This window comes from Mandrillus leucophaeus, unplaced genomic scaffold (assembly GCF_000951045.1).
Source record: "Mandrillus leucophaeus isolate KB7577 unplaced genomic scaffold, Mleu.le_1.0 Scaffold192, whole genome shotgun sequence".
In the NCBI taxonomy this organism is placed as follows: Eukaryota; Metazoa; Chordata; class Mammalia; order Primates; family Cercopithecidae; genus Mandrillus; species Mandrillus leucophaeus.
Window position 1 is genome coordinate 3,248,669 of NW_012101943.1, and position 26,285 is coordinate 3,274,953.

Below are 26,285 nucleotides of genomic sequence, written 5' to 3' on the forward strand. Positions count from 1 at the left end.
ATCGCTTGAACCCATGAGTTCAAGGTTGCAGTGAGGTGAGATTGTGGCACTGCATTCCAGCCTAGATGATGGAGTGAGATCCTGTCTCTAAAAAAAAAAAAGAAGCAGCAAACTATAAACGATCCATGCAATTAACATGCATCTAAAATAGGAAAGATGGGTGATGTATGTAAATAATAAAATTAAGATGAATCTCCCTTTAGATATTGCAGAACAATTTAAGATAGAGTGATCTAATTTACATTAAATGCTGGACCAATGGTGAATTTTAGACTAGATTTTAACATGATTCTTGGGAAGAAAAACCTTTTAAATATTAGGGATATGGTGGTTCATGCCTGTCATCCCAGTCCTTTGGGAGGCTGAGCTAGGAAGACTGTTTGAGGCCAGGAGTTCAAGACCAGGAGTTCAAGACCAGCCTGGGCAATATAGCAAGACTCTTGGCTCCACAAAAATAAAAATAAAAAAATTATCTGGGTGTGGTGACATGCACCTGTAGTCCTAGCTATGTGGGAGGGTGAGGTGGGAGACCTGAGCCCAGGAATTTTAGGTTATAGTGAGCTATGACTGCACCCTGCACTCCAGCCTGAGTGACAAAATAACAATAATTTTTAAAGGTTACAACTTTAGTTACCCTGTGTGCAAATGAGTTACCCTCTTCTTGAGATAGAGTGTGTTATCTCAAAGAGGAAAGAAGATGAATGAATTAATGCATAAATAAGTGAGTGTTTATTGACTGATCTGTTTGACTTATTTTTAGGAATTATATACCCAGTTGGAAGCAAAGAAAGCAGCCATTAAGCCACTGGAACAAATGGAATGTCTTAACAAAACAGAAACTGGGGCCTTGGTTCTTCACAATATAGGATATTCGGCACAGCCCTTGGACAGTTTGCTTCAGGCACTTATTACTTTGAAGAAAAACAAAGAAAGCCAATATTGTCTCCTCAGAGATTTTCAGGAACACCTCGCTGCAGTTGAATCTTCAGTGAAAGCCTTGTTGACAGACAAGGAAAGTCTAAAAGTGTAAGTGTAAGCATTTAGGACTTGTATTCCTTTTATTCAAGCACAACCATCTGCCACCTTGGACAGGCCCAGGGTTTTAAGAGTTTATTTTGTGAAAGGATATTATGATTTTAAAACCACAGAATGGAAATTTATTTCGTATGGATGCTGTCTTTGTTTGGGCTGCTGTAACAAAATACTGCAGACTAAGTGGCTTATAAAAAAGCAGAAAATCATTTCTTACTGCCTTGGAGGGTGGGAAGTCCAAGATCAAGGCAGCAGAAGATTCAGCGTCTGACAAGGGCCTGCCAGTTCACAGATGGCACGTCTTAGCTGTGTCCTCACATGGTAGCAGGAACCATGCAGCTCTCTGGAGTCTCTTTTATAAGGGCTGTACTCCTATTCATAAGGGCTCCACCCTCATGACCTAATCACTCCTTAAAGTTCCTAACTCTTAGTGCTATTACGTTGGTGATTAGGTTTCAAAATGTGGATTTTAAGGGATGCACATTCAGACCATAGCAGAAGCCATTTGAGGAAACTGTGGGTTTCATGCAAAAAATAATTTAAATCATTGAATATGTTTTACAAAGTAATTGATGAAACAATTCATGCTATAAATATCTACAAAATAGATTTATGTTCTATGGAATTCACTATTATTTTTGTCAAGAATTCTAAACCATGTGGGCAGGGGAGAGAAACATATGTAATTGTTTAGTATCAGCATAATTAGTTAAATAGTTTGGTATATATGGAATATATATGTATTGGAATGGTTTCTTTTAAAATATATGCACTCCTTTTGGCTTTGAAAATGATGGCAAATGGCATTAAATTTAGTCTTCATATGTAAATATTTTCTCATTATTAAGAAGTTTATTTTAGGCCAGATGTGGTTGGTCACACCTGTAATCTCAGCACTTTGGGAGGCTGAGGCAGGTGGATCACGTAAGGTCAGGAATTCGAGACCAGCTTGGCCAACATGGTGAAACCCTGTTTCTACTAAAAAATACAAAAGAAATTAGCCAGGCACACACCCGTAATTCTAGCTACTCGGGAGGCTGAGGCAGGAGAATCTTTTGAACCTGGGAGGTTAGAGGTTGCAGTGAGCCGAGATCACACCACTGCATTCCAGCCTGGGTGACAGAGCGAGACTCTGTCTCAAAAAAAAAAAAAAAGTTTAGTTTATTCTTGCATTTAATTGGGGTTTACTTTCAGTAATAGCCCTTGAGGAAACAATTTTAGGTTAGCTTGATGATTACAGCTTTTTCTTCAGTATCTTTCCCTTTGTTGGAAAGATGACAAGGGAGTTGGATATTATGGTAATATCTCTCAGTCCTAGACTAACCTTTTTACAAGCACTTTACAGTTTACAGAATATTTTTATGTACGTTTTTCCCTTCACTCTTCATTTTTTTCCTGTGGCTATTCATTTTTAGGATACTCATTTTCTTTTTTTTTTTTTTCACTCAAAGTAAAAGCCAAGATACTCATTTTATAAGAGAGTTTTCTACACCAAGTGAAAGCCACAGTAAACAAGATTCAGATTTTTATTTTAAGGATAGATTATTTTTACAGACAGCCTAATTTTTTCTGTGAATTTAGAGCAGAATTAATTTCTTCTAATGATATTTATCCATATTTTAATGTAGAATAAGCATTAAATATTAAGCTCTATTTTTATTCTTTTTCTAGAGGATCACTGGACAGTGTAACGTATCTGGACAAAATTAAAAAATTCATAGCATCCATAGAAAAAGAGAAAGATTCTTTAGGCAACTTGAAAATCAAATGGGAGAATTTATCAAACCATGTGACTGACATGGATAAGAAATTGTTAGAAAGCCAGATTAAGCAACTTGAACATGGTTGGGAACAAATGGAACAACAGATTCAAAAGAAGTATTCTCAGCAGGTAGTGGAATATGATGAATTTACAGCCCTCATGAATAAGATACGGGACATTGAGATTTCTCTGCAACAGCAGCAGCAACATCTACACTTAAGGCTGAAGTCTCCAGAAGAACAGGCATTGAACCAAAGTATGATTGCCTTGACCACTGACCTCCAGGCTACCAAGCATGGATTTTCTGTTTTAAAGGGGCAAGCTGAACTTCAGATGAAGAGGATTTGGGGAGAAAAAGAAAAGAAGATTTTGGAGGATGGAATAAATAACTTGAAGAAACAATGGGAAACACTGGAGCCATTACACTTAGAAGCAGAAAATCAGATTAAGAAGTGTGACAAAAGGAACAAGATGAAAGAGACTATCTTATGGGCCAAGAATTTGTTGGGCGAACTTATTCCCTCCATTTCCCTTCTCCCAGATGACATTCTTTCACAGATCAGAAAGTGCAAAGTGACACATGACGGCATTCTAGCTAGGCAGCGGTCTGTGGAATCGTTGGCTGAAGAGGTCAAAGATAAGGTTCCTAGCCTTACAACCTATGAGGGCAGTGATTTAAATAATACCCTAGAGGACTTACGGAATCAATACCAAATGCTGGTTTTAAAATCAACTCAAAGATCACAGCAATTAGAATTTAAGTTGGAAGAAAGAAGCAATTTTTTTGCGATAATAAGGAAGTTGCAACTTACGGTTCAAGAAAGTGAAGCACTGATAATTCCCAGAGTGGAGACAACTGCCACGGAAGCTGAACTAAAACATCACCATGTTACTTTGGAGGCATCTCAGAAGGAATTGCAAGAAATTGACAGTGGAATCTCAACACATCTTCAGGAACTAACAAACATCTATGAGGAGCTTAATGTGTTTGAAAGATTATTTCTGGATGATCAGTTGAAAAACCTTAAGATTAGGACCAACAGAATACAAAGATTAATTCAGAATAAATGTAATGAAGTAGAACACAAGATAAAGTTTTGCAGAGAATTCCGTGAAAAAACGTCAGCGCTTCAGGAGGAGGTTGACAGTATACAGCACAATGAACTACTACTTAATCAAGAAGTAAATAAAGGTGTTAAAGAGGAGATCTATAATCTTAAAGACAGACTCACCGCTATTAAGTGTTGCATCTTACAGGTATTGAAACTTAAAAAAGTGTTTGACTATATTGGACTAAACTGGGATTTTTCACAACTTGACCAATTACAAACCCAAGTATTTGAAAAAGAAAAGGAACTTGAAGAAAAAATTAAGCAGTTGGACACATTTGAGGAAGAACATGGCAAATATCAGGCATTACTAAGTAAAATGAGAGCTATTGATTTGCAAATTAAGAAAATGACTGAAGTAGTACTAAAAGCTCCTGATAGCTCTCCAGAAAGCAGATTGCTCAATGCCCAAATTTTAAGTCAGAGAATTGAGAAAGCCAAGTGTTTATGTGATGAGATAATAAAGAATTTAAATGAAAATAAGGTCTTTGATGACTCATTCAAAGAGAAAGAAATACTACAAATAAAGCTGAATGCTGAAGAAAATGATAAGTTATACAAAGTTCTCCAAAACATGGTATTAGAACTCTCACCAAAAGAATTGGATGAAAAGAATTTTCAGGACAAACTAGAAACTTCCTTACATGTTTTAAATCAGATAAAATCTCAATTACAGCAGCCTTTACTTATAAATTTGGAAATTAAACATATTCAAAATGAAAAGGACAACTGTGAAGCATTTCACGAGCAAGTTTGGACAGAAATGTGCAGTATTAAAGCTGTGACTGCTATTGATAAGCAAAGAGAAGAAGAAAAGTCTTCTGAAGCGAGTGATGTGGAGACAAAACTACGTGAGTTTGAAGATCTTCAGATGCAGCTTAACACAAGCATTGATTTGCGCACAGTAAGTTTTAAAAATTGGGCAGTTAGTGGCTGGGTGCGGGAGCTCACGCCTGTAATACCAGCATTTTGGGAGACCAAGGCTGGCAGATCACTTGAGGCCAGGAAGAGACCAGCCTGGCCAACATGGCAAAACTGCATCTCTACTAAAAATACAAAAAAAAACCCCAAAAAATTAGCTGGGTATGGTGGCACATACTTGTAATCCCAGCTACTCGGGAGGCTGAGGTACAAGAATCAGTTGAACCAGGGTGGCGGAAGTGAGTCAAGATCCTGCCACTGCACTCCAGCCTGGGTGACCAAGTGAGACTCTGTCTCAAAAAAAAATAAATAAGTAAAATAAAATAAAATTGGGCAGTTAGTGCATCTATTTTTATTTTGTGATTTTCTGTTTTGCTAATGTCTGTAGTTCTAAAGAAGCTATAGGTTCTACACGGAAATTCTCTACAGAAAGATAGCCATTTTCAAAAATTACAGTGAACTGCTTTGTAATCCTGACTCATACTGCATTTAAATGCAGTGCCTCCTAGTTTAGAAAAGGACAAATCTGACTCCTTTATTTCTGGTTTCCTCGTAGTCTCTCTTGAGCTCAGAGCATTTTTTAAAATTTGTTTTCTGTTTTGTTTTTAGAGGTAGTAAGATATAATGGAAGAATTACAGTGTAGAGGGAAGAACACCAAATAATAACTAACATTTATGTAGAACTTACAGTGTTGGAGGCACTGTGCTAAAAATTTCAGGTTGAATTTTCATAGCAACTCTGTGAGATGGGTGCTATTATTAGCCCCGTTTAAAAATAAGGAAATCGAAGTTTAGAAACATGAAGATTTTTCTTAGAGTCCTGAGAACAGTAACAGAACCGGAGCAGGGAACATCACATTCAGGCTCATGGGCTAAATCCTTCCCACAGTGCCTGGTTTTTATAAATGAAGTTTTATTGGAATATAGCCATTTGTTTTTGTATTGAGTGTATTTGTTTTCATGCTATAGCAGCAGAGTTGAGTAAATTGTGATTATTTGCTCACCTGTGTTGGAAAGTGACTCCAGCACACTCCATTCCCTTCCTTTTGATAGAGAGGCTATCTTAGGCATCATTGAAATTCACACTGTGCTGAATATAATGCCATACATAGTGTTTTCAGATTGATCACATTAAATTTATAGAAGGGGAAATTAACTCCCTTTTCTAATTTGAAGAGTTATTGAGAGATACTATATTTGGAATATTTTGATAGGTGTAAATGCTATGGAAATATGAAGTATTATGAACTTATATTCCTTAAATACTTTTGTAATAAATGAGTAATTTGAGTATTTCTCCACTTGAATTTTAATACAGTTTCAGGAAACAATGTGCACAAATCCCAAAAATAATAGGATTAGAACTGAACTGGACCTTTATTTATTTCAACTATATTTGTTATTTCAGTGAGATGACTGAAGTCTGGAGACATTCATTCAATGATGTAGCTAAACTAAAGTTAGTGACAGAGAAATTAGTTTAAAAACTTAAAAGATCTGCAGATTTTGTTTTCTTTTCATTTGTTCACAAATACTGATTAAGGTTATATACATTAAACATAATTCATTGTTTTATTTAATTCATAGTCTAGTACAAGATTTCCAAAGCAGGAAGATAAATTAATAGACATTGTTCTTGAGATGTTATTTTGAACTTAGATTATTTTTCTTATTAAATGTGAAAACAACTTTGATTTTGTTTTGTTTTGAGACGGAGTCTCGTTCTGTCGCCCAGGCTGGAGTGCAGTGACACTATCTTGGCTCACTGCAACCTCCGCCTCCTGGGTTCAAGCAATTCTCCTGCCTCAGCCTACTAAGTAGCTGGGACTACAGGCATGCGCCACCATGCCCAGCTAATTTTTGTATTTTTAGTAGAGATGGGGTTTCACCATATTGGCCAGGCTAGTCTTGAACTCCGGACCTCGTGATCCACCTGCCTCGGCCTCCCAAAGTGCTGGGATTATAGGTGTGAGCCACCACGCCCAGCCTGGAAACAACTTTTTTAATGCAATGTTATTCACTTAGAAATAATAGTGTAATATTGTCAAACTGTAAATATGTGAATGCTAACTCTTATGAGACTTAAAGACATATTATGAATGTACCACAAAAACTTAAGAATGAGAAATTCCAAAAGTTTGACAATTTTGTCACAGCATTTAATCTCCTATTCACTAGAATGTCTTGAATGATGCTTATGAAAATCTAACACGCTATAAAGGAGCAGTCACCAGGGCAGTGGAGAGCATCACTTCCCTCGAAGCCACCATTATACCCTACAGAGTAGATGTTGGTAATCCAGATGAATCTCTAGAAATGCCTCTTCGAAAACAAGAGGAATTGGAATCCACAATAGCACATATCCAGGACCTCACTGGGAAACTGGGAATGATATCCAGCCCTGAAGCCAAACTACAACTTCAGTGTACTTTACAGGAACTAGTTTCTAAGAACTCAGCAATGAAGGAAACTTTCAAAGCACGGAAAAATGAGGCAGAAAGGTAAGTCTTCTTCCAAAGATAATCTTTAAGAACATAAGAGATCGTTTTAAAATATAATTAAACTATATTTTAATAGTTTTTAGAATATAAAATATAGGTTTTTTTCTCTATCATTAACACATACATTAGAGATAATTTGGAAAATATGGTAAAGTAGAAAAAAATTGCAATGTAAAGAAAGCTCTGGTAAATATTGTATTTCTTCTGTTTTTTTTTTTTTTTCTTATTTAATATTGGGTACATACAATAGAGTGCTTATAAAAGTATATGCATGGTATAAGTAATAATGATAAAACTAACATCTTTGTACCCAAAGGTACATTATTAATTTGAGTTCTCTTGTATGCTCCTCTCTCTTCTCAGAAATAACCATCCTTCTCCCAAATTTTGTTTACCATTTTCCTGACTATTGTTGTACTTTTTTTTTTTTTTGAGACAAAGTTTCGCTTTTGTTGCCCAGGCTGGAGTGCAATGGCACGATCTTGGCTCACTGCAACCTCCGCCTCCCGAGTTTAAGCAATTCTCCTGCCTCAGTCTCCCGAGTAGCTGGGATTACAGGCATACACCACCCATGTATGGCAATTTTTTGTATTTTTAGTAGAGATGGGATTTCTCCATGTTGGTCAGGCTGGTCTTCAACTCCCAGTTGTGCTTTTACTATGTGTTTGTGTGTCCTGTTTTCACAATTTCCAGCTAATACCTATTGTGTACATTCTTCTGTTACTTCTTTTTTTAATTTTTAATTTTTGTGAGTATATAGGTATATATATTTATGGCATATATGGAATATTTTGATACAGGTAATCGCTGTGTATTAATTGCATCAGGGTAGATGAGATATTCATCATTTCAAGCATTTATCTTTTGTGTTACAAACAATCCAACTGTACTCTTTTAGTTATTTTTAAATGTACGGTTAAATTATTATTGAATGTAGTCACTGTGTGGTGCTATCCATACTAGAGCTTATTCATTCTTTCTGTTATTTTGTACCCATTTACCATCTCCCTTCCACCTCCCCCACTACCCTTCCCAGCCTCTGGTAACCATCCTTGCTGCTCTCTGTGTTCACAAATTCAATTGTTTTGATTATTAGATCCCACAAATAAGTGGGAATATGTGATGTTTGTCTTTCTGTGCCTTGCTTATTTCACTTAACATAATGACCTCCAGTTCCATTTATGTTGTTGCAAATAACAGGATCTCGGTTTTTTGGGTTTTTTTTAGTGGCTAAATAGTACTCCTTTGTGTATATATACCACATTTTCTTCATCCACTCATCTGTTGATGGACACTTGGGTTGCTTCCAAATCTTGACTATTGTGAATAATGCTGCACTAAACATGGGAGTGCAGATATCTCTTCAATATACTGATTCTTTTGGGATTCCAGGATCATATAGTAGCTCTATTTTTAGTTTTTTTGAGGCTTCTCCAAATAGTTCTCCATAGTGGTTGTACTAATTTGCATTACCACCAACAGCATATGAAGGTTCTCTTTTCTCCACATCCTTGCCAGCATTTATTATTGCCTGTCTTTTGGCTAAAAGCCATTTTAACTAGGTAAGATGATGTCTCATTATAGTTTTGATTTACATTTCTCTGATGGTCAGTGATACTGAACACCTCCATATCTGTTTGCCATTTTTATGTCTTCTTTTGAGAAATGTCTATCCAGATCTTTTGCCTATTTTTTAATTGGATTATTACTTTTTTTCCTGTACAGTTATTTGAGCTCCTTATATATTCTGGTTATTAATCCCTTGTCACATGGGTAGTTTGCAAATATTTTCTCTCATTCTGTGGGTTGTCTCTTCACTTTGTTGATTATTTCCTTTGCTGTGCAAAAGCTTTTTAACTTGATGTTATCCTGTTTGTACATTTTTGCTTTGGTTGTCTGTGCCTGTGGGGTATTATTATTCAAGAAGTCTTTGCCCTTTCTGGTGTCCTAGAGAGTTTTTCCCAATGTTTTCTTTTAGTAGTTTTTTTTTTTTTTTTTTTTTTTGTGAGACAGAGTCTGGCTCTGTCACCCAGGCTGGAGTGCAGTGGCCGGATCTCGGCTCACTGCAAGCTCCGCCTCCCAGGTTCATGCCATTCTCCTGCCTCAGCCTCCAGAGTAGCTGGGACTACAGGCGCCGTCCACCTCGCCCGGCTAGGTTTTTTGTATTTTTTTGTAGAGATGGGGTTTCACCGTGTTAGCCAGGATGGTCTCGATCTCCTGACCTCGTGATCCGCCCGCCTCGGCCTCCCAAAGTGCTGGGATTACAGGCTTGAGCCACTGCGCCCGGCCACTACTTTTAGTAGTTTCATAGGTCTTAGATTTAAGTCTTTAATCCATTTTGATTTTAATTTTGTATATGATGAGAGATGGGGGTCTAGTTTCATTTTTCTAGTTGAAGATATAGATAGATAATCCAGTTTTCCCAGAACCATTTATTGATATCTTTCTATAGGTTTGGGAAGTTCTGTGTTATGATCTCTTTGAGTAAACTCTTTGAGTAAACTTTCAACCCATTATCTCTCCCTCTACCTCTTCTTTAAGGCCAATAACTCTTTTTTTCTCTTTTGAGACAGAGTCTTACTCTGTCACCCAAGCTGGAGTGCAATGGCACAGTCTTGGCTCATTGCAACCTCCCAGATTCAAGCAATTCTCATGCCTCAGCCTCCCAGGTAGCTGGGATTACAGGCACAAGCCACCACACTGGCTACTATTTTGTATTTTCAGTAGAGACAGGGTTTCCCCATGTCGGCCAGGCTGGTCTCGAACTCCTGACCTCAAGTAATCTGCCCTCCTCTGCCACCCAAAGTGTTGGGATTACAGGTGTGAGCCACTGTGTCCAGCCTAATAACTCTTAAAGGATTCACCTTTTGAGGCTATTTTCTAGATTTTGTAGGCATGCTTTATTTTTTTTCTATTCTTTTTTCTTTTATCTCCTCTGACTGTGTATTTTCAAATTGTATTTTGTATTTTGAAATACATTTCAAATGTATTTTCAAATTGTCCTGTCTTCAAGCTTAGTAATTCTTTCTTCTGCTTGATCAATTCTGCTGGTAAGAGACTCTGATGCATTCCTCAGTATGTCCATTGCAGTTTTCAACCCTAGAATTTTGCTCGATTCTTTCTGATTATTTCAATCCCTTTGTTAAATTTATCTGATAGGATTTTGAATTCCTTCTCTGTTATCTTGAATTTCTTTGATTTTCCTCAAAACAGCTATTTTGAATTCTCTGTCTGAAAGGTCACATATTTCTCTTCCTGAAATTGGTTCCTGGTGCCTTATTTAGTTTGTTTGGTGAAGTCATTTTTTCATGGATGGTCTTGATGCTTGTGGATATTTGTCAGTGTCTGGGTATTGAAGAGTCAGGCATTTATTTTAGTCACAATCTGGGGTTGTTTGTACCTATCCTTCTTGGGCAGGCTTTCCAGGTATTCTAAGAGACTTGAGTGTTGCGATCTAAGTTTTTGGTCATGGTAGTCATATCTGCATTACGGGATACCCCCAGCCTAATAATGCTGTGGTTTTTGCAGAGTCATAGAGCTACCATCTTGGTGGTCTTATATAAGATCTGGAAGAATTCTCTGGATTAGGAGGCAGAGACTCTTATTGTTTTCCCTCACTTTCTCCCAAACAAACAGAATCTGTGTGCTGAGCTGTCTAGCGCTGGGGTAGAGGTGAAACAAGCACCCTTGTGGCAACCACTACAGGGAGTGCACTGGATCAGAGCTGAAGTCAGCACAGCATCAGCACTGGGCCTTGCCCAAGGCCCTCTGTAAATAGTACCTGGCTATTGCCCATGTTTGCTCAAGGCCCTAGGGCTCTACAATCAATGGGTGATGAAGCCAGCCAGGCTTGTGTCCTTCCCTTAAGGGTGGCGAGTTGCCCCGCACCTAGGTAAGTTCAGATATGCTGTCTGGGAGCCAGTGCCTGGAGTTGGAAACCTTAGGAATCTACCTGGTGCTGTGTGCTACTGTTGCTGAGATGGCACTCAAGCCACAAGACAAAGTCCTTCACATCTTGTCTCCCCTTTCCCCATGTCTACCACCACTGCAGGCCCACAGAAAGTACTGCCAGGCTACTGCTCATGTTCACTAAAGGCTCAAGGGATCTTCAGTCGGCTTGTGAATGCTGCCAGGCCTGGGACTCACCGTTCAGGGCAGTGGGCTCTATCCTCTGGCCCAGACTGGGTCCAGAGGTACTGTCCAAGAGCTAATACCTAGACTCCAAGAGCTCACTTAGTACTCTTCCCCACTGTGGCTGAGCTGGTACCTAAGCTCAAGACAGTCTCCTTTACTCTTTTCTCTGCTTTCTCAAGCAGAAAGAGCCTCTCTTGGTAGCCACCACAGTTTGAAGGTGCTGAGTCCCACCTGAAGCCAGCATGTCTCAGTCTCACCCAAAGCCCACTGTGTGTACTACCTGGTTGCCACTGTTGATTATTCAGGGCCCTAGGGCTCTTTAGTCAGCAGGCAATGAATCCTGCCAGGACTGGGTCCTTCCCTTCAAGGAAGTGGGTTCCCTTCTGGCCCAGGGTGTGTCTGGAAATGTCATCTAGGAGCTAGGTCCTGGAATGGGGGCCTCATGACTCTGCCCAGTACCCAGTCCTACTTAGCTGGTATCCAAGTTGCAAGACAAAGTCCTCTTTACTCTTCCCTCTCCTCTCCTCAAGTAGAGAGAAGGAGTCTCTTTTGGAACTGTGAGCTGTGGTTCATGGGGTTGGAGGAGGGGTAATGCCAAGGACTCCCTTAACTTCCCTGGCTGGTGTCTCACTTGATCGCTTGCCCCAGCAAGTCCACTGGCTGATTGTAGCACAGCAGTAGGACTTACCTAGGAGTTGCAGTATTTGTGGTCTCGACAACCTTCCAAGTTTATTTAGGACCCCAGAGTACTTTAGGCCGAGGTGGCGAGGCTTGCTGCAATTCTAGTTTCAACCACTGGGATGGGCAGTTGCCCTCTGGCTAGGGCTAGTTTAAATGCTTCATGCTGGCTGAGTTCTGTCCTATGTTGGCAGCACTGCATTCTAATGCAAAGTCCCCTAGTTGCTGCACTTTCCCTCCCCCAAGCACACGGATTCTTCCTGCCATGCTACTGCTGCTGGGGGATGGGTGAAGAGTGGTATCAGCAATTCAAGACTACCTTTTTTATCCTCTTCCATGCCTCTTTCAGAGATATGAAGTTAAAACTCGGTACTATGATTGGTCACGTAATTTTTGTTTTTTATGAAGTTGCTTTTGTATGGAGATAGGTGTCAAATTTGGTGTTCCTGTGGGATGATGATAAGTAGAGGCTTCTATTCAGTCATCTTGCCCCTCCTGCATACCTCACTTCATTTTTTCAAACCCATCATTGCGACTGAGGTTTATTCATGTTCTTAGTAAAATTTATTTACTTAGCTATTGATGGACATTTGGATTGCTTCCAGTTTTTGCATTCAGAAACAGTACTACTTAGGAAAATTTTTAAGTGTAATAACTTCCCTTGGATAAATATCTAGGAGTGTGATCATTCAGAATAAGAGGTTATGGACATCTTAAATTTTTTTTTTTTTTTTTTTTGAGATGGAATCTCGCTCTGTTGCCCAGGCTGGAGTGCAGTGGCACGATCTCAGCTCATTGCAACCTCTGCCTCCTGGGTTCAAGCGATTCTCCTGCTTCAACCTCCCAAATAGTTGGAACTACTGGCACGTGCCACTATGCCCAGCTAATTTTTGTATTTTTAGTAGAGACGGGGTTTCACCATGTTGGCCAGGCTGGTCTCGAACTCCTGACCTCAAGTGATCGGCCCTCCTTGGCCTCCCAAAGTGCTGGGATTATCAGCATGTGCCACCGCACCTGGCCTGACATCTTAAATTTTTAATGCCAAATGATTTTGCCAATTTCTACTCAAACCAGCAGCATATAAGTATTCCGGTTGTCCCATATCCTTGCCAACGTTTGATATTGTGAGACTTAATTTTTGCCCATCTGATGAGTAAGAAGAGGTATTTCATCGTGGTTTTAATTTGCACTTCTGTTACTGCTAATTAGTTTGATCTCTTTTTTTGAATGTTTATTGGTCATTCATGTTTTCTCTTCCGTAAAATGCTTATTCAAGCCTTAACCCAATTTTATTGGTTGTTTTTTTCTTACTGATTTCTAGGAATTCTCTACTTTAGAGAGTGGTCCTTTCTAGTTATATGTGTTACAAATATTCGTGCAGAGGGAGTTTTCTATTAGACACTCATCCTGGGATTGACTGCCAGCTTTATGGTCTGTCCCCCACCTTTCAGTAGGAATCAAAGAAGACTGAAACTCAGGTGCCCTCAAGGCAAAAAACTGGTCCTACAACTTTGCCTATTTCTGTTTATTTCCATTTTACAGTTTGACTCCGCAATTCCCTGTCAATTTATTCATGTGTTTTAAGAATTGCTTTTTAAGAATAATTTGATACAGAGTTTTTAGTTACGTTCAATGGAGGATTTAGCCTGTGTCTGTTTTTGTATGCATAATTTTATAATGTTTTAAAATATATATGCTATATATATCAAATATCCAGCTTTATTTTAAAATTTTGTAACAGTTCTTTTCTTGATTATAACAAATACTTTGTAAAAGTAATTGTAATTACTCTATAATATTGTATACAATGAATCATTTTAATTTCTTAATCATACCTTTGTTAGATAAGGGTATTCCAATATGTGCTGTTTTAATTAACAGTCTAGTGAGTAAAGATGTTTTACTGTGCAAAAGATTTAGGATAAGTTCCATATGTTTAGGATACAGTTCTTAAGGTAAATTGCAGAAGCTGCATTAATGGGTCAAAGATAGGAATCGTTTTAAGACTGAGTGGTTTTCCACAAGAATTGTACCAATTTACAGCTCATCAGTGTATTTGAGAATACAAACTTACTCATCAGTGTGTTTTCATTTTACTGAAGTGAACTTTAGGGAAAAAAATCTTCAGTTTAGAGGACAGCCCTTCCTTCCTTTTCAAGTTTGCATTTAAACCCATATGCAGGTCCCTTTGGGAATAAAACCTTCTTAGAAGATGCATTGGCTAGCAAAAAAGAAAGTTGTCATGTATTTTCTTAAAAATTAAGTGTGGAGTATTTTTTCTGGAAAATTTTGAATTTATTGTGTTAAATAAAATTTAATACCACTTTTTTTTCTAACTGTGACTCACTAGGTATCTTGAGAATTACAAATGCTATAGAAAACTTGAAGAGGATATTTACACTAACCTCAGCAAAATGGAGACAGTTCTTGGACAGTCCATGTCCTCGTTGCCACTGTCTTACAGAGAAGCTTTAGAGCGCTTGGAACAGAGCAAGGTAATAGTATTGGCAATTAGCCACTAAGTCTGTGTGCAAAAAATTGCAAAACTGGCAGAGACAGCAGAGAATGTGGCCCTGTTATGACCCATAGAAATCTTCACGCTGAGTTAAATACCTCAAATCAAATGAATATTCCTCAAATCAAAAGCCAGAGGGTAATGTTATATGTATATTTGAGACAGAGTCTTGCCCAGGCTGCAATGCAGTCATGCAGTCTTGACTCACTGCAGCTTCCACCTCCCAGGTTCAAGTGATTTGATTCTCCTGCGTCAGCCTCCTGACTAGCTGGGATTACAGTGCCTGCTACCATGCCCGGCTAATTTTTGTATTTTTAGTAGAGACGGGGTTTCACTATGTTGCCCAGGCTGCTCTTGAATTCCTGACTTCAAGCGATCCTCCAGCCTCGGCCCTTCAAAGTGCTGGGATTACAGGTGTGAGCCACTGTGCCTGGCCTTATGTAATATATTGAAGCTTAAAAAGCCAGAAGGAAGGAAATGAAGCAATGATACTGAGAGATTTAATTAATCAGGTTCACAGGCAGTCATCCCCCAATAGCATCCTGTCCTCACTCGTGGCTTTTCTAAAGCGTCACCTCTCATGTGACTTTGAGGGATGCTGCTGGATCCATGACAGAGCCTTATTGTCCACTGATTGCTTACTGCAACTGTCATAAGCTCTAAGTTCTGGTTACTTATTAGACTGTTATAAAGTAATTTGAGCTTTTGCTTATTTTCATCTGTTAGAATCTATGGTATTATGTTATTAGGATTTTGATGAGGACTTTCTAAATCATCTATAGTTAACATTCACCAAAAACAAAAGCAAACCAAGAAAAACCTTTTAATATTGTGTTGGTGGTTGATATAGGAAGTATTGTGCAAAGGAACTAATTAGTGAAATGTGAGACTTAGGTTAAAATAACAAAATGTACAGTAGTCCCCCCTTATCCACAGGGGATATGTTCCAAGACACTCAGTGGATGCTTGAGACTGTGAATACCACTGAACTCTGTTTATAATTTTTTTCCTATACATGCCTGTGATAAAGTTTAATTTATAAATTATGTACAGTCAGGTCAACAACAATAACAGAGTAATTATAGCAATATGCTGTAATAAAAGTTATGTGAATGTGGTCCCTTTCTCTCAAAATATGTCATTGTACTGTTTTCACCCTTCTTGTGATGACGTGAGACTATACAGTGCCTGGGTGATGAAATGAAGTGAGGTAATGAAATGAAGTGATGAAATGAAATGATATAGCCATGGTGAGGTAACGTTGGGCTACTATTCATCTGGAACACAAGCATTTGATACCACAACAGTTGATCTGATCACCAAGAAGGCTACCGAATAACTCGTAGGCAGGGAACATATACAGCATGAATGTGCTGGACAAAGGGAAGATTCGTATCCCAGGTGGGATGGAGAGAGATGGCATGAGATTTCATCACACTAGTCAGAATAGCACTTATATATTTGTATACAAATAAAACATACATTTTATACAAATAAATCTTATACATTTTTTCCTTCTGGAATTTTTCAATATTTTTGGACCATTGTTGATCACAAGTAACTGAAACCTTGAAAGGAGAAACCCAGATAATGATGGCTATTGTACTTCTAGGTTTTTTTTTGTTTTTTTTTTTAATAGGAAAGAGTCTTGTTCTGTCACCCAGGCTGGAGTACAAAGGTGTAATCATGGCTTATCACAGTCTTGAGCTTCTGGCCTCAAAGGATCCTCCCACCCCAGCCAGCTGAGTAGCTGGGGCTATAGGCATATACCACCATGCCTGGTTAATTTTTTAATTTTTTGTAGAGACAGAGTCTTGTTATGTTGCCCAGTCTGTCTTGAATTCCTGGCCTCAAGCAATCCTCCTGCCTCCGTCTCCCAAAATGCTGCATGAGCCACTGTGCCCAGCCTCTTATAGAATTTCTTTTTTTTTTTTTTAGACGGAGTCTCACTCTGTTGCCCAGGCTAGAGTGCAGTGGTGCGACTTGAGCTCACTGCAACCTCTGCCTCCCAGGTTCAGGTAATTCTCCTGCCTCAGCCTCCTGAGTAGCTAGGACTACAGGCGCATGCCACCATGCCCAGCTAATTTTTGTGTTTTTATTAGAGATGGGATTTCACCATTTGGCCAGGATGGTCTCGATCTCCTGATCTCGTAATCTACCTACCTTGGCCTCCCAAAGTGCTGGGATTACAGGCATGAGCCACTGCGTCTGGCAAATATTTGCTTTTGAAAGTACTTTCTTTCTTGGAAAAAAATGGTTTATGGGTCATTATTTGTCCCTGTAGTCTCAAATTCATGCAGAATACAATAATACATAGATAATTCTCATCTGGTCTAAATTGACTTCTAAAAGAATAAGAAGTAGATCATGCAATACTTATGGAAGATTGAAATAATTAATTGTTCAGAATTTGAAAGAGTTTGTAAGTTTCAGGAAAAAGCTAACAGTATGTCCCTCTTATTTTTTTTTCTTTTCTTTCCTAAGGACTTGGTGTCAAATCTTACATCAACCAAAGAAGAATTAATGAAACTACGACAGATCCTTAGACTCTTGAGACTCAGGTGCACAGAAAATGATGGCATATGTTTGCTGAAGATTGTGTCGGCTCTGTGGGAGAAATGGCTGAGTTTGCTGGAAGCTGCTAAAGAGTGGGAGATGTGGTGTGAAGAACTGAAGCAGGAATGGAAATTTGTCAGTGAAGAAGTGAGTGCTTCATTTTCAACAAACCATGTAGTTTCTAACGTGTTATTTAAATTGTTTTATTACTTTCACCTTGTTTTTCTATAAAACGAGTCGTCAGGCTATACTACTTGTGCACATCACTTATACGTGATACATAAATGTTTATAGATGTCAGGCCTTATTAAGATAACCTCCAGTAACTTATTCGGATTATTTTATAGTAGTGCCTTTTTTTGGTAGCAGATAATTCTTATTAATAAGTGACCACTAGCTGGTTTGAGCATTACAGTCTTTATCGTGAAAATAACTTCACCCCTCTCGGAAATAACTGTCTCTACGTTATACTGAAGGTTAGAATTAGGTAATTTGCATAATCACCAAATAATTTTGAAATTAACTATAATTTTTAGCTATGGAAATTAACTGTAATTGTTAAATGTGGACCTAAAAATATGTGAGGTTATGATGTTCTTTTTGAAAATGGTCTCAAAACCTGCATGATATGTATCAATCACAAATGTTAATTTAGCCTTGGTTCAGGATTTAGGTATCACCTATATTTAGAAAGAAAATTAATTTAGAAAATTAAAGATAGCTGGGTGCAGTGGCTCACATATGTAATCCTAGCACTTTGGGAGGCTGAGACAGGAGAATTGCTTGAGCCCAGGAGTTCTAGAACAGCCCAGGCAATGGAGTGAATCCCATCTCTACAAAAAATTTAAAAAATCTGGGCCTGGTGGCACATGCCTGTAGTCACAGCTACTTGGGAGGCTGAGGTGGGAGGATCTCTTGAGGAGAGGTCAAGACTGTAGTGAGCCATGATCACGCCACTGTATTCTAGCATTCCAGCCTGGGCAACAGAACGAGACCCTGTCTCAAAAACAAACAAACAAAAAAAAAACAACATAAAGTTATCTTGGGATGAAATGTTTAGCACTATCATATTATCTTGCTTATGACTATTGTCCTTAAAAATGAATATTATGTCAGTGGTCCTGATGAGGACTGACTAGTGAATAGTCTCTTGAATGTTAAAATAAACTTTATAAATTACACTTTTGGTTGGGGCTGCTGGCATCAGTGCTTGCCTGTCCATAATGGTACCATTTGTTGAGTTACTATGCTGTGCTGAGAAGGCAGTTCACACCTGTTCTTACTGAATCTTTGCATTGTCCCTGGGAAGTAAATATTATCACCATTTTATAGATGGGGAAACTGAAGCACTGACAGATTAAGTAATGGCACAAGGCCCCCAGGTAGAGATTGATTAACCTGTAAGCCCCTGTGGGCTGCGGCTGGGGCTGTCTTGCTCACTGCTGTAACCTTGGAACCTGGCTAGGGCCCTGCACTTAGTGGGCACTTAGTAAATATTTGTTGAGGGACATCTCTTACTTAAATTCAGGTCTAGGCTAATTCTAAGATTTTGCTCTTTTTATTTTATCACATTATTGCTATATACCCATTTGCAATTATGTGTTATTCAGACTCCATTCATACAGAACTTTCTAATTATTCACACAAGCGTTTGACAAAATCTGCTAACAAAATATTTTTCAGAGTAGCACAAGCCAAAAAAAAATGCTTCCCTGTAATAACAATAATAAAAACAACTACTAAATTGAGCAATTATTATGTGGCAGGCATAGTTCAGAGCACTATTCAAGAATTCTGTGAGGATATTTTTATTATCCCTACTTTGTAGATGAGGAAAATGAGACACGGTGAGACTGAGTAACTTGCTCAAATTCACAAGGGATAGTAGAGGATTCAAACTTAGACTCTGGTGCTTAGCCATTAATCTGTTAACTTACATGATATTTACATACATCAAATTGATATAAGATTTTAATGTAGCTTTTATCCATTCAATAAAAATTACATCGTCTAACAGCTCATACATGTAAGCTTCTGTTAGCATGGTTGGTGCTTTTATATATGACAAAGTGAATTTCTGCTTTAAACATGTCATCTATAGTAACATAATAATCCAGTCTTGATGAAATAAACAGTTTATATCAGTAGACTTTTAAAAAACTTAAATGCCTGTTTATAAGTTTACAAATTAAAAACTAAATTTAAATTTTGATAGAACTTGTGTCCCCCTAAAATTTTACTTCCCTGTTTTCTTAAGCAAAATCTCTTTACTATAACTATTCACTTGGGTTATTCAGAATCATCATTTTTTGCTTCGATGATCATAATGTGCTAGAAGAACATCACATTGTCAAAGATGATTGGAGATGTGAGGCCGGCTTCTCCCACTTGCACCAACAGTCATTTCTTTGTTGAGTCCCTTTTCTGCTGGTTCTGGGTTTTTCGGTCTCCTTCATTGGATTTGCTTATGATGCAACTATGGGTCCTTCTCCCTTTCTAGACCAAACTTTACAATTGACCATGAACCTAAAAGTTTTATAACCGATTTTATTAGGATCCCATGTCTAAGGAAAATCATCAAGGCCTCTGCAAAGCCTCTTCTAGGTGGAAAAGTGAATGCACAGGCTTTTTGCAACTATTTTACTGATTCTAGGACTGTCTTCACACTTTTTAGCGTAAAATGTGTTGTTCCGACAAGTGCACACGATCACATGATCACCAACAAAATCAATGTTTAAGACAATTCTGTCACCCTAGAAGTTTCCCCTGTTCCTCTTTGTGGTCAGTGCCTTCCGTAACCTCCAACCCCTGGAACGTTAATCTGTTTCTGTTCCCATAGTATTTCCATTTCCAGAATGTCATATCGATGGACTCCTTACAGTTTGTGGCCCTTTGAGTTTGCTTTTCTCCCCTAAGCATAATGCACTTGAAATTCATTCTTGCTGCTGCTTGTATTCGTAATTCATTTCTCTTTATTCCTGACTAGTATTGCTTTGGGTGGGTGTAATACAGTTTGTTTATTCATTCCCAAGTTGAAGAATTGCCTGGCTTTGGGGTAAAATTATTGTCCTAATAAAAACTCTGGCCAGGCACCGTGGCTGACGCCTGTAATCCCAGCACTTTGGGAGGCCAAGGTGGGTAGATCACGAGGTCAGGAGTTCAAGACCAGCCTGGCCAAGATGGTGAAACCCTGTCTCTACTAAAAATACAAAAAAATTAGCCAGGCATGGTGGCGGATGCCTGTAATCCCAGCTACTCGGGAGACTGAGGGAGAGAATTGCTTGAACCTAGGAGGTGGAGGTTACAGTGAGCTGAGATCACACCATGGCACTCTAGCCTGGGTGACAGAGAGAGACTCTGTCTCAAAGAAAAAATATATATGTATATATTGTTCTCCCTCTTGTATTCCCCGTTCTCAATCACTTACCAACTTCTCAGTGGACACCAGAGTTTGGGACTGAGGCTTGCAAATGGTAGTTTATTTTGGAAAGTGATCCCAGGGAACAGGAGTGGGAGATGAGGGGAAATGAAACAGGAAAGGTCTGAGCCTTTCGTCTTTTTACTCTTACTGGATCGTGGTTGCTACAGCTTGATAATAATTCTGGTTATTATCAAGTTAAATCTGCCCATTTCTGGTGCGTAAGCACCAAGAGGTACCCCATTAAGTCCTGGATTACAGACAGTTTTTTCAACCCTGATGCACATTGGAAACCCTACATGTACAATTCCCCCATCAATGTAGCAGTTTCTTTATTTGCATGCTAGTTTCCAGCCGGGGGACACAAAATGATGCAGTGCAACCCTTATCTCATTCCCTGGTGGAAGTGTAGCTGTCTGGCAAAGAACCAGGACTTCTAATTCAACTGAATTTAGGTTTGAGGTGATGAGAAGCACCCATTGCACACCTGGGCCTCTTGGACAGTGGCCAGTCTACATCTGCATCCATGTATTCTAGTTATTGGGTACCCAACTGGATCATATAGCCCAAATGGCAGGGCAGCTTATACCACAGCCCGACCCTGCTGTGGTGCTTTTTCTCCAGGTCTCTCTTGACATTGGCAGCATTCTGATAAATGCATCTGAGCAGTAATCCCAAGGATAGCATATACTGCCTCCCAGACCTCAAAAGGTCCATTCAGTGCTGTGTCTCTTTCTTAGTGGTAGAGTTACAAGATTGAACAACTTGACCTTTACCATAGAGAAGTCCTGGCATGCCCCAGGCCCTGATACTGGGGCTCCTGAATTTTCACAGGCTTTGTTTCTCACCCTCTGGCATGTCTGACTCCATTCAGGTCCTCACCATTTCAGTTAGTATGATATCATAAACATAGATGACTGGAGTGACATCCTGTAATGTCATGATTGCAAGATCCATGACTGTGTTTGAACATGGAGCAGGAGAGTTAACCATCACTGAGGCAGGATGTGATAAATGAGTACTGTAGCCAAGGGGTGGGCCAGGGGATTCAAGGGGAGGCGTAAGAATGACCTGATTCAGGGGCCTTTGAGACTTTTTTCTACATCTTAGTTGAGTTCAGGGCTGGTGGAATGAACAGTTTCTAGATTTGTGATGTAATAGGTTATGTATTTCTGAGTTCTGTGTACACCATTATTGATAAATACTTGATTGGTTCGGTAATTCTGGCTGCTTTACCTTTGTCATGTGTCAGGGTAATGAGAATCTGCTGGACTTACTTTTTTAGCATATAGGGATTGGAAGTGAAAGAAAAGAGACCAGCAGAAAAATTTTCCATATCCAATAGTTGCCCTCTTATACTTAGTGAAAGCAGTTTGGTGGAGCTCATGTGCTTATCTCAGGAGAAATGTTGCTTTATCCAACTGAAATCTGAAGGAGAAATAAATTATTTATGAGGATATTCAACAGCATTTCCTTCATACCACAACAGCAGTACTCTATTTCAGTCACACATCAACATGAGCAATAGCTGGGAATTAAGGGATTCTGATAGCAGAGGATTAATATTCCCAGCTATAGGAAAACATGGTAGGATATGGCACTAGCAACCATTTGAAGAGAGAGCATACAAAAATTATGGCTACTTCAGGTCCTGAAATGGTAATTGTATATTTTACTTATTTTAGTTCTTTTTGTTTATTGAATTAGATTGAACGAGAAGCAATTATTTTAGATAATCTTCAGGAAGAACTCCCTGAAATTTCCAAAACAAAAGAGGCATACACCACAGAGGAACTCTGTGAGCTGCTAGACTGTTTATGCCAATATGGAGAGAATGTGGAGAAGCAGCAGCTGTTACTGACTCTACTTCTTCAGCACATCAGAAGTATCCAGAATGTTCCTGAAAGCTCAGGGGCTGTGGAAAGTGTTCCAGCATTTCAAGAAATTACTTCTATGCAACAACGATGCAACAAGTAAGATTTATGAAAAACTGTTAAGGACATGTGCTTGACAATTATGGCTCAACATTTAGAAAATCTAAAAGTATAGAATAATGGCAAATGATACAATAGAATTGAGGTGAGACAACACTGATAGGTATAAAAAGGGATAGAACAGATTAATAACTGTAATTAAGCACACATTTTCCATCCTGGTATTAACGAGGGTGAATATCCTTCCAGTTTCCTTTTTTGTCATTTGTGATTTTTTTTTTTTTTTGCCCTTTTTCTAGTTTAGTAATATATATTTATTATAGGAAATTCAGGCCGGGCTCAGTGACTCACTCCTGTAATCCCAGCACTTTGGGAGGCCAAGGTGGGCAGATCATGAGGTCAGGAGATCAAGACCATCCTGGCTAACATGGTGAAACCCTGTCTCTACTAAAAATACAAAAAGTTAGCCAGGCGTGGTGGCAGGTGCCTATAAGTCCCAGCTACTCTGGAGGCTGAGGTAGGAGAATGGCGTGAACCCGGGAGGCAGAGCTTGCAGTGAGCGGAGAGTGCGCCACTGTACTCCAGCCTGGGTGACAAAGCGAGACTCTGCCTCAAAAAAAAAAAAAAAAAAAAAAGAAATTCAGAAACTGAAAATTACGAAAATTAATATAAAAATCTACCTTAATGTCACCACTCAGCAATAACCACTGCTAATCATTTTTTTCTCCTTTTTTACTATGATTTTGTTTTTAAATAAATTGAGATCAAAATACTTGTACTGTTTTATATTCTGCTGAATAATTTACCAGCAAATCATGTTTGCCTTCCTATGCCATTAAATGTTCTTTTCAAATGTAACTAGCTGTGGCCGGGCATGGTGGCTCACGCCTGTAATCCCAGCACTTTGCCCATGTTGGCCAGGGCGATCTCGAACGCCTGACCTCAGGTGATGCACTCTTCTCAGCCTCCCAAAGTGTTGGGATTACAGGCGTGACCCGCTGTGCCCTGCCGGTACACTTCTGGCTGATAGGCTATAAATCAAGGGATCCTTTGATACCTTTCTTGAGTTCAATTAATTTGCTGGAGTGGCTCATAGAACTCAAGAAAACACTTTAGTCATGTTTACCAGTTTATTAATAAAGAGTCTAATGAAGGATACAGATGAACAGCCAGATGGAAGAGGTGCCTGAGGCACGGTATAGGAAGGGGCCTGAGGCTTCCCTGTTTTCTCTGGGTGGTGGAACCCCCAGGCTTTCAGCAATCCAGAAGCTCTGTGAGCCCTGTCTTTTGGGGTTTCTTATGGAGATTTCATTATGTAGTCTCATTATGAATTCATTATGATTGATTATATAATTGACCATTGGCAATCAACTCAACTTTGAGCTTCTGTCCCCTCCCGCAGAGGCTGGGGGTGTGTGTTGGAGGTAGGGGTGGTACTGAAAGTTCCAACCTTTTAATCACATAGTTGGTTCCCCTGGCAACCAGCCCTCATCCTGAGGCTACTCAGGATCCCACCTAGAGTTGCCTCCTTAGAACTAAAGATGCTCCTATCACTCAGGAAATTACAAAGGACTTAGGAGCTCTGCGTCAGGAACTGGTCAAAAATCAAATATTAGGACAAAAGACTCCTAGCTAGCACTCCTATCTACAAAGGTATTAAGAGCTCTGTCTCAGGAACCAGAGCAGAGATCAAGTATATATTTATTATATCACAATATCATAGATACTTACCAAATAACCCTCAGGAAAGATTTTACCCACTTCAATGCCTCTTCGGATATTTGCTACATCCACAGCAAAATGAATCAGCTTAAGAGAAGAAGACCAGTGGGGTTGTCTATCCCCAGAAGCCTACCCATGATTCCATTCACACCTCTAAGTCATTTTCATTTGAGCTCAAGGGTTACATGGAGAAAAAGAGAGGACAGAGATGTCAGTTACAATGGAATATGTGAAAAAGAGAATATTTGGGGCGAAAGGTTTGGAGAGGTATTTGATTAAGTGATAAGATTTTGTACCTGTTTGTATATGTGGTATATCCATTATCAAAAATTGTTACTTTTTTCTTAGAGGAAATAACTGTCCTTTAGGAACTATTCAGGCATTTCATTAATTGTTGCAATAAAACTGTTTCACAGAAGAGCAGGATAAAGAAACAATTATATTTTGATGTTCTCTTTTAGGCTTCTTCAGAAAGTTCAAAAAAATAAAGAATTAGTGCAGACTGAAATCCAAGAAAGACATTCCTTCACAAAAGAGATAATTGCTTTGAAGAATTTATTTCAACAGACCACAACTTCTTTCCAAAATATGGCATTCCAGGATCACCCAGAAAAGTCAGAACAATTTGAGGTAAGTGAGGAGCGAATTAGTGAATGTGGCAGATACAGGCTCACAGTCTTGTATCCAAAGTCCTTGGGGTAGATATAACTCAGTGGCTGGGTTTGGGGGAGTGGTCTGGGGAGAGAGAGGCACAGGGAAAGCCCCTGTGGCATGGTGTGGGCAGAACCAAGGGAGAAGATCAGTGTGGCTGGAGAGCGGAGAACAGAGTTGAAACAAGGCTGGAAGGTAAGTCAGTCTGGACCAAGCAGCCTTCTTTCAACTATATTTCCAGTGTGTTTGGTGAATAATGGCCTCAGACCACTCTTGAGTAGCATGTTGGGTTACTCCTTTAGTAGCACTTAGTGCCTTGTCTCTGATAGAGCCTAGGTACACCCTACAGGTCATCTGGAATCTCATTTCTTCAGAATAATCTCCTTTTTCATTCCAGTCCAATGGTGACAGCCCAAAAGGATGTTTGGAAGCTTATTCAAAAGTCACGTGTTGGCCAGACACAGTGGCTCACACCTGTAATCCCAGCACTTTGGGAGGCCCAGGCAGGCAGATCACTTGGGGTCAGGAGGTCAAGACCAACCTGGCCAACATGGGGAAACCCCATCTCTACTAAAAATACAAAAATTAGCCAGGCGTGGTAGCGTGTGCCTGTAATCCCAGCTACTGGGATGCTGAGGCAGGAGAATCACTTGGACCCAGGAGGCAGTGGTTGCAGTGAGCTGAGATCATGCCACTGCACTCCAGCCTGGCTCCATCTCAAAAAAAAAAGAAAAAAAAGTCACATGCTGTCTAAAGAGAACTTTCGGTTATTATATTGGAAAGTAAAGAAGCAGTCTTCATGGGCAAGCCTTCCAAGTGTACCTCTGAATGAAAGCCTGTACTCCTGGACTAGGTGTAGATAAAACGGGATGACACTTACTTCTTAAACCGCATCTTTGAATGGCATTGTTCTCTAACTTTCTCTCTCTAGATTTGTCCTCTGCTGAGGATTAAGAAAAGGAAAACAATGACACATCACAGAGCCATTTAAAATTGTAATCATTCTTCACTGCAGTGACTCAATCCATGAACACAAATAATGCTACTGAACAGCTACTGTAAAAACAAAACAAACAACAAAAAAGCCACAGTCAAGTCAAGAAGTATTTTTCCACTTGATCTTTGGGAAACTTTCCCAAACAAATGAGTTTCTCCTTTATAATTACTGCAGGAGAAGGTAGATCAGATTTGGTTTCTAGGCCACAACCAATAGACTATTTGTTCAGGTTTCTTTTATCTCCTAAAAACCTACATTCTTTGTATGGAACTGGAACCCTCCCTTTTGAAAGAAGTTGAGCTCTGCCGGGCTGTCTAATTACATGAAAGTAGACACTTCTGCTCCAAGCATGGGG

The 26,285-nt window shown here is 39.2% G+C and overlaps 1 protein-coding gene across 1 annotated transcript in view; it reads left to right on the forward strand.

The window, feature by feature from the left end:
• Positions 1-26,285, forward strand: part of SYNE2 (spectrin repeat containing, nuclear envelope 2) — a 405,169-nt gene that overhangs the window by 226,873 nt on the left and 152,011 nt on the right. The window contains exons 47-53 of the mRNA XM_011978327.1: positions 761-1,026; positions 2,704-4,807; positions 7,003-7,325; positions 14,488-14,632; positions 17,137-17,355; positions 22,334-22,599; positions 24,744-24,912. Coding sequence (XP_011833717.1) covers positions 761-1,026; positions 2,704-4,807; positions 7,003-7,325; positions 14,488-14,632; positions 17,137-17,355; positions 22,334-22,599; positions 24,744-24,912 — 3,492 coding nt within the window. The remainder of the gene's footprint in view (positions 1-760; positions 1,027-2,703; positions 4,808-7,002; positions 7,326-14,487; positions 14,633-17,136; positions 17,356-22,333; positions 22,600-24,743; positions 24,913-26,285) is intronic.